Genomic DNA, 19,631 nt, shown 5'->3' with positions numbered 1-19,631 from the left:
TGACACGCTTGGATATGGAAAAGCTATTTTTTCAAAACTAGACTAAATTAAACCTAACCGTAAATGAACGACCTACTTTTTCAGCGCCGACTTCTATTTTTTAATGTACAAAATTTTATATCGAAATGCCAAATAGATTACAAGCGTAAGCAGCTCAGACATAGCTGTAAATGTTTACGTTTTGATGCGTCACAACAAATGACAGTTCAGCCCATTGCGCTTCGACGTGCAGGATTCACGCTGCGTATTCGAGACGCTCCAAGGCCTGATCGGTTGCTTTTAACATCAGTCAATAATTTCGTTTATGATTACTAGACAATTCACATTACTTTTAGTATTTTTTTGAAAGTTTGTAGGCTTGTAAAAAGTAGTTTTTTTTTAATTGCTGTGTGAACAAGTCAGAAAAAACTACCCACTCCTAATCAAGTCTCAAGGAAAGCCATTAAAATTGCAAGAGTTAAAGAGGGAAAGGGTTTGGTAGTGGTTCAATTAACATAGATATCAGACGTGACACATATCGGTCGAATTTTACTTTTACTTTCTGCGTTGAACATACCAGGCATGTGCGCATTTTTGCCGCAAGTACTTTACGAGGCAGTAAAATGGACATTTTCAATTTTTTCTCTTTGCGCACAAGACAAGTCGAGAGTCCTATTTGCACACCTTTTCATGTTTTCCTATTTGGTGACATTGGTTCTTACAGACTGAGTAATCTATAATTAAAGCGGATCTTGCAAGCAATGGGCGTAAAATTGCCATTCAGAGGTTAACAATAAATAACATTTTCTTTGTTCGCATAAGGAAAAGTTTGTCTTGTTTTTCTTTAAATATATCATGTTATACAGTTGAAAAAATCACGTATTTTTGAAGTAACTTTTAACCTTTTTCTAAACGGTGCGGTTCTCACGTAATGCTATGTTTGGTAGCTGACGCTTAACCTTCAACTTTACATTCAAATGCTGTATAATAAACACCTACGAGCAATGCGCTTGATATTTCTGAATAACCCTAAATTAATTTCCGCGGAATATAGGACTTACATATGTACCTTAAATGTCGAAATAATCCCATGGAACAATAATGAATCTTCGTAAACTTGCAAGCATTGTTCTGAATTTTGAGTTAAATGTGTGTTATTGGAAGAAGGTGCGTGGGCTCTTTACGTAACTAGTGTTTCATAAGTACCCATCTACCACCATATTAGCCATGCTTATTATATGCAAGGTGAATCTCTTCGTGCTCATTAAGTCGCTCATTAGAATGATTATGGCAACTTTGGACAGCGTTAGATAACTGTCACATTGATGCAACTTTAATCGTCTTAAATCTAGGGAAATGGTCGATTATGGCATGCAAACCAAAACCGAATATTTCACAAAAGCTTGCAATAAAGTGAGTGATCAAAAGTTATTATTAGTTAAAGAAAAAGTGATTGCGGCCGAAAGTAATAGTTTTCAGAAACCGCATTTAATGGGATGCAATGTACAGGGTGTCTCGAATTTGATGATTTTACGGTTACCATAGTTATTATTGAAGTTGGAGACATACGGATTTCGTAATTCCGTGCTCTATATTTATGGAGCGCGAGTTGACAGAGACAAAATAATAGTCGTTGTAATTTCGTGGATGCAAGGTGTTTTAGAAAACTTTACATTTTGGAGCTACTAATTACCACTTGTGTCTTTAATTTATCCAACGAGATATAAAAACGGATTCTCATAGAGTTTTTGCCACAGCGCCCGTTGTTCTGTACCACACCAGTTAGGCACAATTAACTCTAATTATAATTTTTGATACACTATCTCTTCTATATAGTATTAGGTATTTTAAACTGCCTTGTCAATAGCTTTTGAAAGGCGAATATAATTTTTAGTTTTTTTTTAAGAAACAATAAAAAAGTATTTGTTGTCTTTTTTTAATGCTAGTGGCGAGACGCTACAGAATATTTAATAATATACAGGGCATTTGGTAGATCGATAAAAACCTTTCAAAGAAAAATAGATGGGGTTATTTTGAATTTATATAACCATATTTATCTTCATACAAAACCGCATCGTTTTTGAAATATTGGTTAAGAGGGGAGAGAAGGGACGGCAAAGAGTAAGAGGGACAAGTAAATGCATTAGAAATGAAGGGTCTCGTTTTGAAAATGAAATTAATCAATAAAAAAGTATTGTTTAAGTTAGAACTAACGTTATAAATTTTAAATTGATTAATACTTATTTAAATTTAATGTCTCTTATTTTTTTATTGCGAGTAATTTTTGTTTGTTTTTAGTTTTGTGAACTATAATTTTGTTATAATGTCATTTATTATTTGAAAGAATATACAGCAGAGAAGTTTTTTAGACTATTTGAATTTTTTGAGCTAGTGCCGCATTGGAGAAAATTTCGTTAAAAATGGAAGAATAAATTGGAACCAAATATTTTAACGCATTAATTTGTGTACATATTTGATTGTAATAATGAAATTTAATGAATTTTTGTTTTGCTTTGTTACTATGCTTATTAAGAATATTTTTAAAATATTTCCAAAGACGGAAATTAATAAATACTAAAAAATATTAACTTAATTTTAACAACTCAATTACTCAGCATAAAAAACCTAAGAACGTCGATATTTCAAAAATGGTCAGACTTTGTGTAAGGATAAATACGGTTACATTTATGCGTAGATTCAATATGGCCCCATCTATCTCCCACTGAAAACTTTCTATCGTTCTACCAAACACCCTGTATAGCGTGTCCCGTTGAAAAAATCATAATTATGGTTAATTGCGGCTAAACTATATCGTGCAGAAGAAGCGAAACGCGCCGTTGCATTCTGCGGTATTTGAGACACTCTGTACATCAGAGCTTGTTTAAATAAGTACTTAAGGATTATTTTCGGTTATCAGGATGTCCACTGCAAGATTTTATGTAGTAACATTAAAATCTACAAAAGAAACTTTAGACCAAAACCGCTAAAAGCAATTTATTTGCTTCCATCGAGCTTCGATTGGCCGATTATATAAGAATCGGGTATGAATGAACTTTACGGCCGATAAATAAATGGTCTTCAAACCATTTAAACGAGTAGAAATTGAAAGTGTATCGCTCGCTCCATTTTCAAATTGCCTAAAGAGAACGTGAATGTGATTTATGCCACTGGGTGTACATATTGCAACGTTATAATTTACTTTTTTGCCACAGTGACCACGTAGGCATGCGCGACTTCTTTTCCACCTGAATAAATAAATACATAACTAAATACAGACCGATACAGGACTTCTAATGATTGTTGTGTTGGAGATGAAGGTCGTCAAAATGAGGCGTGGTCCATATTGGCCTTCCATTCGCTAGGTATATCCGTATGCAAGTCTGATTCTGTATCAACCGTTAATAATTGTAAGTTTAATGAAAATCTGTGGGAAAATTACACCATTTACAAAAGACTAATTAAATTAGCGTGGTATCAATACTGAAGTGATTACACATATTGAAAAAGTCAAGGTTGACAAGGACATGAACAACAATTACACGCATTCAGGGTGAGCATGTGGCCGATTTCCAGCCCAATTTGTAGAATGCATTCATCAGTTACGTGGCACTCGAAAGAGTGATTAATAGAACGAGTGTAGTTAAGCATAATTACATAACCCAAATACTCATTGAAAGTGATTTTCTGTTACATATTTGTATACCCACCGTGTTATTTAAGACGCCACGATATTATTGTATTACAGCTGTATTTGTCAGAAAAATACGGTGGGTGTAGGCAACTAGAAGTGAATGTCTTATTTGCCGAGCAAGACCAAAGGACGCTTGAGGATATTGTTCTTTTCGAGCTTATGCTAAAAGTTGCGACATAAAAATAATGAGCATATACAATCAAACAAAAATGTTTTATTTATCTGCAGGGTGCCCGAGCTAATAAATATACCCCACCGCTATTTATAAATATACAGGGTGTCCGTTCCTGGAACTCATCCATAGAAATCTCGGCAATCATAAAAGATTAGAAGATTGACTAAGTTGGAGCAAAGTTTCGTAATTTGGAGTTTAAGAATATGTCGCCTTAAAATTCTAAAAATTACGATGAGTTTCGGAATTTAATATTCAAAGAAAACCTAAAATCTAAAGTATCAAAAATGCTGTTTTGCAAAGAGTGCCAGGAAAATAACAAAATAAGAGACAAGCAAATAAAAAAAAATTATAAAAGGCACCCAACGGATTTGCCATCGGGTTTCAAGTATAGCTATATGCGTCTTCAAAAATTCCGGATTCATTTTAAAACGTCTCTTCTTATTTCGGTCTTTAAAGATGAGACAATTTGCCTTCGCTACTCATTAATATCTGTGCTTACAGATTTATAAATGAGATCTTTCATAATTCTCCACAAACAATAATCTAACGGGGAAAGATCTGGTGAACGTGCCGGCCAACGTATGTTTTCATTGTGTGAAATGACTTTGTCAGGAAGTATTTCAGACAAATAATCAGCCACTTTCCTAGCGTTATGTGGTGAAGCACCATCTTGTTGGAACCAAATGTTATCCAAGCGGTTGAGATAAGTGTTTTTATTGATGTACATAATTCGTAAGATAGGTCTTTAAAAAGGGAAAATACTCATCTGCGGTCAAATTGTCTTCGTAGATGTACGGTACAGTGATCGTATCACCAAATAAACCACCTCAACAATACATTTAGCCCAAAACGTGCTTGTGGTCGACATCTTTGGTGTTAGTGTGGATTTTCAGTGGTCCTAATATGATCATTATAACGATTGAATATGCTTGAGTTAGTAAAGTTGCACTCATCCGTGAATATCGCATTTAAACAGAAAAAGGAGATTTTGCGCCAATAGTGCCCTGGTATTCCTGCGAAATACTTCAGTATCTCTTGGACACAAGACTTGAGTTATATTAATTTTAAACTATATTTTAGGCTATATTTATGTTTTTTCAAGACTCTTCACATTGCTCGATGATTTATACAAATTTATTCTATTATAACTCTTGTCAAAGCAGAAGGATTATCTCGAATCTAATGAAATCTACTCGGCTAAATTTCTATGCAGGAATAAAATATACTTTTGAGCTGTTGTACATCTAGATGCTGCTGTACACACGTTTGCGAGGTGACCTGCACATTTCGATGCGAGGCGTCATAAATTTTTAATACTCTACTAACTTACTTTTCTTTACTTGAAAAAAGCATTTTTTTAATGAATGTATACTAATTTTGTATCTGGAGCCATGCACTGCACTTTACACGTTGGTTCCTAATATGATCTGGTTCCTCACGAACCTGACTACTTTTTTAAGTGACATCTTATTTAAGCCTCCTGGCGCGATCATTGCTTTGCCCAACAGATAAAATTTTTGTCTGGCAATTGCTGCATATTTGCATAGCACAAGTTTCACGATCTCCTCATTCACAACGAACAGCCGATATTTCGATTCTTCAGGAGAGATGCCTTACCTCTTGCAAGTGTTCCAAGTGCTAACCGTGTCATGTGTGATGCTCCATGGCAATTCTTACTTTTTAAAAAGTCTTTATTTAACAATTTTTGGAAATTTCAAAAACAACTAAAATATGCACGCATGAAAAAAAGGAAAAAAAGTGGGTTTGTAAATAACCAATTTTCTAACAGGTGAATAGTCATAGTGAACCAATAAGATGGATCACGAGACCACTAGACCTAAATCCACGTGATTTGTATCTGCGGAGTTATACGAAAAGTTTGGTACTTACTACTGATATTCACACAGTAGCAGAGTTGCATTAGCGGATACAAAATGCCGCAGAAATATTTCAAGAAAAAAGATCTCTTCCAACAACATTTACAGTTATGGTTAAGGCGAGCTATGGTTTGTGTAAAAAAAACCAATGTCGACAATTTCGAACACCTTTTGTAGCCAATTCCGAAATGAGTAGTAATTAAAGATTTTGTTATTTAATTTTCATACGTGCATATTTCAGTTGTTAATAAGTTTAATAAGTTGGAATGAAAATACTTTTTTTGAGTTAACAATTGCACATTTCAGTCAGAGGCGTCACATATAGGGAGTCTCCTACGTAAATGTTTCTCAAACTTTTTGTTTGTAACATTTTTTAATTTTTGAAATCAAATTATTGAATTGTCAATATTTTTAATTCAAAAAGTCCTCTTATTTCATCTCTTTAGACTAGACCAGATTTTCAGAAAAATAGGCATTTATGAAATGATGTATTTTAATAAACATAGTAGTCATCTTCCTAATAGAAATATTTTTTATTAGCCAGCAATAACAAGACTAATATTATTAAGAATTTATCGTCAGATTTCGAGGTTTATGTAATCGTCCAACGGTTTATAAACTCATTTTTCTGGAAAACGGTCTATCCTAACGAGATGACATAAGAGGACTTTTTTACTTAAAAATATTTGTGATTTAGTAAACTAATTTGAAAAATTAAGAAATGTTACAAAAAAAGTTAAGGCGATATTTACATAGAAGACCCCTTCTATGTGATGCCCCTGACTAAAATCTGCAATTATTAATATCCAAAGTTTTCCGATTCCAATTTACTACAGTATACCTAATTTAATCGTTTTAGCGCACACCATTTCGAAAATATTGCGAAAAAACATTTTCAGAGTTCCACCCTTAAAGACGCAGTTTTTGGGGTATGTTTCTAAGAATTTTTTTTATTATTTCTAAAATTACCCCCCAAAATATTTCAAACGTTATTTCCGGACACTCTGTATGTACGATTGTTTCTATAGCTTATACACGAAGTTCCCTTGACCATGTGGAGAAATTATTTCATTTTTTTCTTTTGTGGGAACATTTTTTCTCAGTGCATTACTTAATAAAAAGAATGTTTTCTGTGTAATTTAATTTCCCCGGTCTCAGTCATAGTTACCACACTAAGTCACGTCGACCAGGAAAATGTGGATGTAATCGTGCATTCAAAATCTAAATGATCCCAAAAGTTTACAAATTAATTTGAATCGTTAAAATAATCGTGACAAAGGCTTACGCAAACGTTGACGGTTAAACAAAGCGAATCACAAAATATTCATAACTAATAATTGGTTCTTGCTAAGTTTTATCTTTACGGTAATTAATCGCTAGATTCCTATAAAAATTCATTAGGCATTTAAATTAAACATACACGAAATCAACAAATATTGCCCAACACAAAGGCCACGAATTTTGTATGCCAAGTATTTTTGTCGTAGACATTTAAGACCTGATTAAGGCTCGATTTCCACATTGTTACTCAAGGTAAGCAATATGGAATTAACAGGTTGTCGATAAAATAAAATTTTGAGAATCAACTTCCTAGTTCCTGATGCGGGTATGTACTTAAGTTAAGTTGCATACATGCGCTTTGCGTAAGGCTTACGAAAACTGAGGCTTTGAAAGCGAAAATATTCGATTGGAAAGAAAATCTAGGTCGAAGTAAGAACCAGCGAGGTGTCTATTATGATTATGTACTTATAATATAGCTAAAACCGGTTTTATGCAAATTAGCAATTCAACAATCACCCGTTGATCGTATGCTACTGCTACAGTCACATGCAAAGCCCTGTTGCACCGGCGCATGAAAACCGAAAGTAGTCGCTGAAACAATAAGCGAAAACGAAATTATGCTACCGATGACAAACATATAATAAAACTAAGGAAAGTGTGAAAGTGTTACAATAATCGAGATGTGGCCGGTTTTATAATTTTTTTTGCGATCCGGGACGAGAACGAAATAGGTCAAGGCCCAAGATACTTATGGCAAAATTACTTTCTCCATTAACATACATGATCATCGCGCCCAAACGATGTACATCGCGGTAATTGATAGTGACCTTTACGGTACAGATACCTAACATGCCTATTATATAATCTTCGGCTCTTCTCATAAAATGTGATATATAAATAAGCGAGTAGTTATTGAAACCAACAGCATGAATAAGCTCCTTGATTGTCTGTTGCAAGTGTTGCGCATGAATTGTTATATTACCTACGTCTTTAAATCAGTCGTTGTGTCATCCTGGGAAGGAACGACTTAAAGAAGATTTTAGTCGAATGATTGGAAAAAATTACATATCGCTCCCGCGATTGCAATCAATACCTAATTTGTTTGTCTACAACGAGCGAAATGCTCCCATGGAACGACGATGGGCAAAAATCTTACTTAAGTCATGTATGCTTAAACAAATTAACTCTACAAAAAGTTGAGGAATTATTCTTTTTACATCTTTTTATCATAACGCTTTAGGATCCAGCAATTTTCCAATATTATTTCTTCTTTTTTTTTGGTTTTGTTGCCGGTGATGTTGCTTTTAATGAAATCAAACACAAAATTTTTCAGTTTATAGAGAACCTTTACAAGATTAGTCTAGTACTACGAATCATTGGTGTATCATAATCTTTTAAGATTCAGCAATTTTTCGAAGTTATTCGTGTATCTTACATTTATGTTTTTTGTTCTTGCTTTTTTTAATTTTTCATTTTGTTCTTGGTTTTTATTTCGACAGTTGGATCCTGTACGCCTATGTTTTTACTGAATTACAATGCATGTTTTACCATGTCTATGTTTATTAACCTTCAAAGAATTCTGATAGCGCTCAATATACAAAATCATTAGCATTCCAATTTTTATGAAAACCAGGGACGTATCTGTTTGATTTCTTTAGTTTTTGAGATAACTTTCACTTTGATATTTTGTCGATTTTAAATTTCGTGTGGGTACATGTGCCTCTATGATTTTTGAAATTGGTTTACAGAACTGAAAATTATAATATTTAAATATTTCTAAAAACCTGTGGCGTATTTGGCTTTACAGAACTTTCATAATTTTTACAAATTTGGTAAGGTTTAATCGAGTTTTATACCAAGAAAAATTCCGTTATTACTGTTATTTCCTTCTTCATTAGGTTCTCGTTAAAACTCTGATATTCCTGTAGCGCTACTATCAAGTTTATAGAGCTATCAATATCCATATGATGATCAGCAGTGTAACTTGTTTTTCAGTCTCCTCCATGTTTCACAATTTTGAGTAATAAGCAACAACTTTTTTAAGCTTTATTTAAGCTAACTTTTTTCAACCAATTTGATTTTTTATTATAGCATGATTCTTTATTGGGAATTGTGTTCCATAGGCCTCTGTTTTTAAATTTTTATTCATTCTCTAAAACTCGTTGGTATATCATAGTCCTTTTTGGCGTATTTAGCAATTTAGTAATATGTATTTTCTCATTTCGCTGGTTCTTGTTTAAAATGAATTGTGATCTGTATTGCTTGGGTTTTATGGATTTTAATTACATATTTCTTTTTAATTACAGAACATTATCTTACAAGAACTGGCTGATTAAGAGGAATAAATGAGCCCCCAGGTACACTATCTAAATGCTCACCCATCTAATGGCTGCCATGGTAAGGAGTTCTTGTTCAAGCTTAGATAAAAAATAATGAAAAAATGAATGTATAGGAATTTAAAGCGGATATAGAAGAATGGTTGAGAAATCGCCCAAAGTCTTGGCAGTCCGGATCAACAGCGAATTAATTCCGGAAATGGGCCTCATCAAATTTTAGGCTTATAAACGAGATATTCTTACATTTGACAACGTTATCTTTGATCAACGTTCAATTCCCATCAACCAGCATGGGAAACAATGTAATTTCATTGGAAAGAGGACGATCCAGTAAATACTTGCCGGAAAAAATCCTAAGAGAATAATTAAGATTATTTTCTATACAGTTTTGTCAAAGTTTGCCTGCTCCGGGTGAACAGATTTACGAAGACGGCATTGTTACGAAGAGCGTATTCTTCCTACGGGATCCTTATTCCACCGATTTGAAGTTGTGCAAACAAACATCTCACGAAGCTTGGAAATTATTTGGTAAGTGATGTTTTCTTGGTTATTTAATAGAGCTGTCTATTATTGAGCATAGTGTAGTCTAGATAGTCGTGCGATAAGATAGCAGCGATGCTAAAGGCTTTACGACTAACAAGCATTTTTTGCTTCTATGTGCTAATGGAAGAATTTTCGTTTTTGACCACTTTATCAATCATACGTCCCTATACTTGGGTTAATCAATATGTCTCTGGGTTGACAAAAAATAGTTATCATAGAACGCTATTCTTATGGTGACTGCTTTTCTGACTACTGCGGTCCTGTTATGTGTGGAACTCTCAATATTGGGCATTGCCGCGCTGATTGCGATGAGCATGAAAGACGATTTCGATAAATTGAAAATGTGGTTTCGGAAAAAGAGTACGTCATGAAAAACCCTATCATACTTTCCTCGATCTTCACAAAAATGTCTTCAATATTCCTTTTTATCTCTTCTTGAAATTTGTTTCATGAAATTTTTCCAAAAGCGTCGAACGCAAGACGGAAGCACAACAAGTTAAATTACTCGCTTCTCATTGTATTGTTAACCGAAGATTTGACATGGACCAATTTAGCAGAGCTGGATTGCCTTCATTATGTACAGGAGGTTCTTAAAATCATTGGCCGTGACATTTAATTCGACTTTTAGTGACGCCCGTTTTTAATGTAATTTTGAAGCGCCACAAATTGGAATTTTAAGGCGACAACAGGAAACCTAAATGAACTTTAGAATCACATAATTCCTTACAAAATTAATACGAGGGATTATTTTGTCTTGTTGCGTTTTGTACAAAACCTTAAATTTTTATTACAAATCTAATTAAATTGTCACATTACTTAAAACATCCTATATATAACTTGTACCGTAAATCGCCGCTCATTCTTCATTGTTTCATAACACGTATTGTTTGATCCTAATCAAACTGATGAACTTATGTCATTAAGTCGTAACCTTTACGCATTAATTCGGCTCTTTCTTCTCATGGGAACTAAATGGCATAACGCATCTGAAGGGTTCGCGTTGATTTGTACTGATGACCTCGAATACATTGATGAAAGCTGGTGGTTTCGTTTAGCCCTAGGGACTTCCTTAATGCGTTTGATCAGATTTTAGTGAACATGCAATTAAGGTATAAATAGTAGAGAAACGCAGACATTAACCTAAATCGAAGTTTTCCCACCACATATTTTTTCTTAGCGGATTAGAGAATCACAAATTAGTTCAAATCACAATAGTCAAGTCCTTGACATATAACAAAAAAGAATTTACAAATACATAGTTCCATGACTGGCCTTGCTTTCTATACTCGCATTCGCGGTGAGGGATAAACGGCTTTATTAATTTCTTCGCCTTAGTTACGTAGTGGGTACCTCCGATCATTACAGTTTGCTCTCTCTCTCTTACATGTAGTATTTAAATAGCCAAGGAGGTTCCATGAAATGTACCAGCTGACGCCTCATATCCGCAATGTAAATTTGTTTTCACTTCTTAAATATGTGCCATCATCTATTGTATTTCCTGAACAGGCGGTTTCATGATCAAATTTTTTTCGGTGTGCATAAGAAAGATTAAGAAGAAAAACGTATTGGCACCCCAAACGCGTCCATAAAATCATTTTCATCATCATCCATTATTGGTAAATTAATTCAGGAGTACTGCATGGCACCCTTGTTGTCTGTATTGTTGAGTAAAATGCTGCATAACTGCATTGGATATGCACTATTTCTCTGAATAGAATTCGGCACTGTGAAGTTGTTCCGGTGAGTGTTATAACAATTATTACGTCGAAGTTACTTATCAACAAAAACCAAATGGATATTAAATAAAACAGGCGAGAATGTCACTTTCATGCGTAAAATTATTGTCAAATAATTTCCGCTCTGATTCCAAAATTCTAATTTGATTAACCTTGTAATAGGCTGATTTGTAACAGCAAGAATGTGTTGGAATTTGTGATTAGGTTTTTACGCTAATATGGCAATATTTCAATTTTTACGCCATGGCGACACATAAATTTGAGGGAGGTTTGCAATCGTTTTTAGGTCAACACCTGCGTTAAAATTTTTCATTTGTTGCGAATAAAAATTCAGCGATTTCAACGCACTGCACTGCAAAAAGTATGCGTGCTTGACAGTGAATGTTCATACACGTACATGAAAAGGCTCGGCGTCGCGACGCTGCGCGACTCGTCGAGCTAGACCCAGCGTCGCGACGTTGCGCGCCTCATCTAGCTACTTACCGATGAGCAAAGTAATCTGAACAGCTGAGAGAAGAATCGCGGAAACGACATGAGTCGACACCATGTTGATTCCACTTGGCACTTAATATCCAGGGAACACTGATCACACGCAGGAGCTAATGCACTTCACCCATGTAGAAATCGACAAATTCTCCCCAAATGTGACAGCACAGAACGCGTTTATGCATTGACTGGGTTGCCGAAGGAATAAAAGTGGTTCTTTAATGATCAGTGAAATGTCCCAAGTGGGGACCGAGAAGAGAAAACCCGAGGAACCCCCACTAATACAGCGCCGAGACGTTCGGTACTTATTGGTTCGCGAATGAATGTTTGTTGCTCATATCGATTTATTAAGAGATTTTTATCTAATACTAAACAAATTAGTCTTCGAGTGCTTTAATGTAAGAGTTAGAAAGCATTCGTGGGGGACAAATGTCCTTCTAATTGTATGACCCAAAAATTGCTTATTCGTACCGGTTTTAAAATTTTTCGTATATGAGAACTATACAGGGCGTCCCTGATTTTTTTTACAATTCTTCAGTTTAACTTCCTTTCACTGTTTCAGAAGGTTTTTATTATTATCGCTTTCCAATGACATCAATGTATTGTGGGCAATTTTTCTAGTTATAGCAAATTAATTACTTAATAAAGTCAAAGGGTAAAATCATAACCGCCTATTGCAAAACGCCCATTATTTTCGTAAAGGTCAACTATAATTTTCTTATATGTGTCCATACACAAGCAACGAATGGATTTTAGACTGAGGTGGAAGATTGCAACAAATTTGAAGACCTCGGGTCCGGCAGGTTCATCAATCTGCAGATCAAAATCGCAGGAACCACACTTGTGTCCGTTCAGATCCCAAACGGAAACGGATCTGCTCGAGGTCTGATCGCCTTGAATTGTGAAGAAATATTTATCCGATCCGGGTAGATAATGAAGAGTATGCGGAACCCTTTATTTGCCTAGAGTTGCTATCTTGAGAGTATACATTGTCCTGTGTTGTTTACTTTTTAAAAATAAATAATAAATATGGCTGCGGACGATTATCATCAGTTTTCGCGGGTTATTTTTCATCCGACCGAGGCGCTTGACAGCGTAGATCTTAAGTGCTACACTCCCTTAGTGGGATATTTTATAATACCACAAAGGAGAACATGTTTTATGTTCGGTGTCACATTTCTGCCTTTGGCACTAAATTTAATTTTAAACTAGATAAGCGAGCGGCCGTACTGAGCCTGGGAGTTGCAGCTCTATAATAAATCAATGAATGGGGTGGTCTCCAATGTTGTTTACGATGCCACAACCTATAATTAACCATACGACATCTTAGAATTAAAGAATAGCAATCTCAAATTGATTGTTGCGAAAATATCCTTTTTAATTTATCAAACTTGTCGCCTCTATTGACAGTTAAATTGCTTTTTGTTATTTAAAATGTTTAAGCAAATGAAAGAACACATAAATCTTACAATTTTATTAAAGACTATTTATCAACATTGAAAAAATTTATTGAACATTCATTTTACGAATACTTACAAAGATTGCAGTCGGTCTCATTCACATAATATAGGGGCGAGTGTAAAAAATAGTCAAAAAAACTTGTACAATGTAGGAAATTTGGTAGAAGTTGCCCAAAAAAGACTCTCTCTAATTGGCGAAACAGTGTCTTGGCATCACTCGGTATATTCAGTACAAAAGACCTCATATATCACAACCCTTAGTGTATGTTTAAAAAACAAAGCATCTTGATCTGTATCAAAAAAATTCTTTAACTAAAAAACCAACAAGTCTTGTCGGACGCAGCAACCGTGCACTAAACGTGAATAGTAAACTGTTTTCTTTCTTCTTCCTTCCTTTCATGGTATCTAAAAATGCAAAATATAAATTCAATAGTATCCAAAGGCTATTATATTCAAATGGGGTTACTAAAGAGGAAACTGGACGTCTAAAAACTATATCGATGATTTGCGGTTATTTGTAACCAAGTGCGGCTTTTATTTATGGCATGTTTAACGTGAGCCTAAATGAAGTGATGCAAAAAAATTCAAGAAAAACTATATCAATGTAATATAAATTCTTTAAAAATTACAAAAAACTTATCTAAAGTGAAATTCACCTCCGATCTCCAACGTTTATATTAACTTTTATGCGTCACTGTTTTATGTATATAAGTTGTGGTATTATTTTTTAAAGTATATTTCGACCTTGAATGGATACTGTTTAATTTTGAAACACCCCGTATTTGCTCTTACATTCACATTTTTATACATATTTTAATTTCTGGCTTAGAATTTTTTTTATGCTTCAGCCTTAAATTTGCTTTGTAATTGCTCCGGTGCACATTACTATATGCCATTCTTCTTGCAAATTTGAACCAATTTTATAAACTCTAGGAATAGTAAATTCCATCTACAATTTTAGAAAATGCGCTTAAAAGCAGTAGGCTCAACTATTGAAAAAATCACCAATTCTGATGCTAAAAAATGAATGTAACCCAAATTTTACCAGATCTGTAATATTTTAAAATCGGTTTTTAAAAAGAGCGTTCATTATGTTAATAGGTTTTTAATGAAGTGGACTAAATTATAGCGAAAGGTAATGAAACTGGGAACTCTTCAAATACGCATGTGCGGTAAGTACTTTCCCAAGTCTTCTTTTTTGGGGCTTATTGTTTATTTATTTAATTTTTAGAGAATACACTAGTAGGGATCGTTGTTGTCATTGGAATTGCGTTAGAATTGTACATTATTTTCAGTTGATATTAACTGATTATAACATTCACCTTTTACTTGAACAAAATCCTTCTTAACGTTTCGGCGACAAATCTATCACTTCAAAATTTGGGAAAAAAAAGTCGAAAAACGAAAACCCACGGTAAATTGAAATGGGTAAGAGGTGAATATTTAAACTGTATGAAAGATCCGTAATTCTTCTTAATTGCTAAAGGATTTCAAGTAGTAACCAAGTATTATCCGGGTTTAAATGAATATTAAGTTTCAATATATAAAAAATTTTAGTTGTTTTTAGAAAAATTAAAAGATACAGATTTGGACTCAAATGACATGTTTTTAAGTTTTATTTTATTTTATTTTTTTTGTTTAAATGGGGAATTGTGAAACGTCTATATAATCGGGAAAAACTAATATGAAATAAACCAAATTTCAATGTCGAACAGTTTATAATGAAACAAAATCAAAATAGGTCTTTTATTACAAATCTATATTACTTACTTTTTTTACCATACCTAGCGTATATATTATACCACGTCAAATGATTGGGAAATAATTTCAATGTTAAAACAGTTTTTAGAACAGAAAACACATTGCGCTTAAAATTAACAATTCATGGAACATTTGAAAAAAATTGTTGGTGTGCTTTTTTTTCCTTAAAAATATGTCATGGCATGGCCGTATAAGAACTGTAACATTCTGTATCTTGGAAACTAAGCGTTTTCGGATCTGGGTTTATATGAACTTTTTTACTTAAAAAAACCTTAGCAATCACCCATTAAAATATTTCGTACTTATTTACTAACATCCTGTATAAAGTTTTTTGGAAATGTGAGAAATTTTGTAATGACGAAGCATCTAGACCCTTAAGAAAGGAAATTTAAGAATTCCAAAATTACATTAAAAATAGAGAATTTCATAGGTCAATTAAACAATGATCACAGAATTCAATTGAATCATACTTTCACCGTTACCAAGGAACTATTAGCAAAGACTCGTTTATTATCAAAGAATTCGGGTCAACTTTTGAAGTTGGGTGATTGAGTTGTTCTTTTTGAACCTGGATGGTCGGGATTCCATTTTTCATTTCACATTTCAATCAGACCTTGGCAGTCAGGGTATCTAAGTCAGACCTGAACGTCTCGGGTCCCCCTTTCTGGCCTGGAGGACCCTGGTCCGTCCGAATAAAAATCAAAGAAAATGCACGTATTTTACTTAATGAAAAACGATATGTAGCCTAGTTGTTCAGTAAAAATGTATAATGCTTGGTTACCTATGCTTCAACATAAAGTCAACTTCGAACACATAAAAAAAAATTAAAAATTACTAACACGGGATAAATGAAATGAAAATAAAATACAGGTTTAATTAAGTACAATGATCAAACGTCAATCATTGACCTCAAATTAAGCTTTTAGAATAATGAGATGACTCGTGTCAAAGAAATTATTATCCCACAGCGATTAAGAAGAGGAATTTCGAAGTGTTTCACATAATTTAAATATCCACCTCCCATACATTGTAATTTATCGTTTATTTTCATCTTCTACTCTTTTTTTTTAAGTTCTGGCGACTGTGACAAGTAGTTAACTTAAACGTTAACAAGAGTTATGGTCCAAGCCTTTAGTAAAGGGTGAATGTTATTCGAAGTTAGTTTTAATTGAGAATAGTGTACAATTCCACCATTACAACACCAACTTAAGTATGAAGCATTATTTCCAAAAAAAAAAGATTGATTTTTTTTATTTCGTATTCGATTTATTGTAATAACATCTTAATTCACTTTATTTTTTAAAGTTATTTGTTACGCATGCGTATACAAATTTATTCGGGCAAAACCACAATTTATTTTCGGGGGTCCTTTTCACTCTTTTTAACATGGCTTTTATGGGGAATGCATACCTTCTGTAATGTAAATTTGGATATTCCCACCTACCTATTTAGTATATCTGAAAGTTCTGTAGATATAATTTCTGCAATTTTTAAGTCCCTGTCGCATTCTGCTTCGCTCAGTTCTCTGCTATCGGAAAAGCAAGTCGGAGGTCGGATATTCACCTGAGCTGCTTCAACTTTAACATTCTCTGAACTACAAAATTGAAAATCTATTACTTTGGAAATGGTTATAACCTTTCAGCAAGTTTTTTGTGTGAATTCGTGTACGCTCCACGCCTTTTACCGATTTTAGATTGTTAGAGGAACCGCCCTGATCCGCCTGTTGGAAGGGCTTAGATTTGAAAAGAGAACTCGATTCTAATTCGCTCTAATTCGATTCGAGTGATCGGAGTGTGTTTTCATGGGTAGTTTATCAATGTATAGTGTAATTGCATAATAGTTATCCTTTGTCGAGGCAACGGTGCCGACTGCAGTTAATTTTTTTAAAAGTCGAATAACTTACGTGCACTACACCTTGATCGTTATATAATAGAATGTAGTTCGAAAATTGTATACTCCCTCTACGCGTAATAAGTTCCTTTCACCTCGTTTACATGCTCGTTGAAAACGTTTCGCAGCGCATGATACCTAATACTTAATCGACCTAAAGTAAAGATAAGTATAATCAACATCAAATAATGTACCTTGGCTACCTGCTACTACTTGCAGTCCTATAATGTCTCTTAACCGCCGGTTGTCTCCTTTCCGCCAATGGAGACAACTCATTGGATTCCGTGCTGGAATCTTTATTTCTGTACAAATCAGCTACCAGGAGGGTCTCGTAACCCGTGTACCCTACACCCGAGTGACCCCGTTCTCTTTTCTTTGTTGGGCGGTAACTTGTACCCGTGGTATCTCCACAACCACCACTACCGCTGGTGTCTTCCGAATCTGAGTCCGCATTAGGTTCATTGTGGTGCAACTGAGGCCGGTATAATATTTGGGTGGGATGTGGAAGTAGAGCTGCTGTAAAGAGAATTTTTATAACCCAACTAAAAAGTTTGTGCTATATGCATACATTCGTTGTTGTAGTAATGCTGGTTTTTATGCCAGGTTCCTTTGCTCGATTGGTTCTTCGAGATTATTCCCCTAGATCGATCACCGTCTTCCATATGGCTGAAGGTCTTGAACTGCATGGTGTAATCTGAGAAGAATTTTGTTGAAATAGTGGAAATGTTGCCAAATATTGCGGAATTTTTGCTTTCGAGACAATGTGAATAAGTCTATCGTAACGCAATCTTATAAGATTATTATAATAACCTTCGTCGGCTTTGAACGTAAGTTTGATATTACTGATGTCCTTTCAACAATATGTTAAACAAATTCCAAAATACCGGCAAGGTTGGTAATTATACGCGGTTCTATATGCCGTGATTTTTTCAAAACTTCCCTCCCAGCAAAATATTTTATAAATCATGAATATATTTCTACGTCAAAAAAGCAGGTTTTCTCCGGTTCACATCTAAAAACATACCGAACAACCTTGGAATATTAAGTCACATAAGCGGACTACCAAACTGACAAATATTTAAAATTACCGGCAATGTCATTCTCCACGACTTTATCGGAACCCTTAACTGGAGGTGGCAAATACATTTGCTGCATATTAGTCCTGCTACTTTCCCGTTCTGCTAATTTGTCTTGCACATGTCGATGACGCAGGTGACGTGCAGAATGAGTTTCAGTCTTGCCATTATTGGAATCGAATCTTCCTTGTTTACGATTACTGTAAATTTACACCATTAAAATTTTTCATTTCCATATAATAAGTCTCAATAGTTCAATGTTTTTTAAATTTAATCAAGGAAGTGTGCTGCGCATATTTTAACACGGAAGAAATACTGAGTGATTCAAAACTTTTTACAGTTATTTAAAGTAGTTTCTTAACTTTTTGAAATAAAGAAAACGATTTTATTTTTCCAGTATCAGCTTAAAAATATTGGGCCGTAGAAACATTATTCTAAGTTAGAATTAGAATTTAAAAAGTTTCATGCTTTTTATTAATTAATAGTATCTTTAATAATATCTTCATATGATTCTCGCACAAGAATCTCAAAAACAGTTATACATACGAATTTTTATTTAGCACTTATTTGTGTTTCATGTAAGCAAGTTCAGAATATGAGGTTTAGTAAAAATTTGGAATTGATTAGAAGTGTTAACTTGAGTTTTTGTGGATATGTGTGTTATCTAGAAGCAAGTGGTAGTTCAAAACCCCTGAGATAAGTCCATAATTTACAAAATTAAAAAATTGCTTAAACACCCTGTAAAATTCAAACAAACGTATTGTTCCTTGATTCACGTTTATTCCGCTACCCTATTTTTGTTCCTATATAAGGACGAAATAAAATGATTTTTTGAAATTAAAAAATTTTACGATTTATTCAATTTTTTTTTCATTTATTTACAGATAGATGACAGGAATGCGTAAATCGTTTCTCCTATGTCAAATTATTTGGCAATACAGGTGTTAACATCCCAAAAACACACTGTATATCCTCTTAAAATTTTCAAATATGCGTTTCCTAACTCTTTTATTTATTTTTTTGCTCTATCTTTTGTGTTAAAATAGATATCTATATCGATTTTTGACAATTTTTGGGACGCCCTATATAACAGTACATACCGTTTTTTCTGGTACATGACAATGACACATGACAGGACTACAACTGTGAGTCCCAGCAGGACTGATGCTGGTATTATGAAGACTTTTTGTGTCCAGAAGCGGTCATCTTTAAAATCGGTGATTTCTTCCAACATTTTTGGAAGCATTGGGACTTTACCTAGTGGGAAAAACATTTATGACCAAATATGCTACACGAGTTTTAGCTTTGGTTTTGGTATTGCGAAGAAATTTAAAAAAGTA

General features: G+C 34.0%; 2 protein-coding genes across 5 annotated transcripts in view; both read right to left on the bottom strand.

Annotated features, from left to right (window-relative positions):
* Cda5 (Chitin deacetylase-like 5) overlaps positions 1 to 12,338 on the bottom strand; it is a 37,781-nt gene extending 25,443 nt beyond the window's left edge. The window contains exon 1 of the mRNA XM_066391294.1: positions 12,102 to 12,338. Coding sequence (XP_066247391.1) covers positions 12,102 to 12,165 — 64 coding nt within the window. The 5' untranslated portion in view covers positions 12,166 to 12,338. The remainder of the gene's footprint in view (positions 1 to 12,101) is intronic.
* A 1,315-nt stretch (positions 12,339 to 13,653) lies between these two features.
* The window catches only part of Dscam3 (Down syndrome cell adhesion molecule 3), a 76,428-nt gene continuing 70,450 nt past the window's right edge, over positions 13,654 to 19,631 (bottom strand). For 2 of the 4 annotated variants that reach the window (XM_066391284.1, XM_066391285.1), the window contains 5 exons: positions 19,392 to 19,548; positions 18,304 to 18,491; positions 17,784 to 17,909; positions 17,410 to 17,731; positions 16,780 to 16,919 (listed from right to left, as the gene is read on the bottom strand). In XM_066391284.1, coding sequence (XP_066247381.1) covers positions 17,415 to 17,731; positions 17,784 to 17,909; positions 18,304 to 18,491; positions 19,392 to 19,548 — 788 coding nt within the window. In that variant the 3' untranslated portion in view covers positions 16,780 to 16,919; positions 17,410 to 17,414. Of the gene's footprint in view, positions 13,970 to 16,769; positions 17,370 to 17,409; positions 17,732 to 17,783; positions 17,910 to 18,303; positions 18,492 to 19,391; positions 19,549 to 19,631 lie in introns of those variants that run through there. The other 2 variants (XM_066391282.1, XM_066391283.1) reach the window with 2 other exon arrangements.

This window comes from Euwallacea similis, chromosome 6 (assembly GCF_039881205.1).
Source record: "Euwallacea similis isolate ESF13 chromosome 6, ESF131.1, whole genome shotgun sequence".
In the NCBI taxonomy this organism is placed as follows: Eukaryota; Metazoa; Arthropoda; class Insecta; order Coleoptera; family Curculionidae; genus Euwallacea; species Euwallacea similis.
The sequence above is the reverse complement of the archived record's forward strand: the minus strand, read 5'-3'. Positions and strand labels throughout refer to the sequence as shown.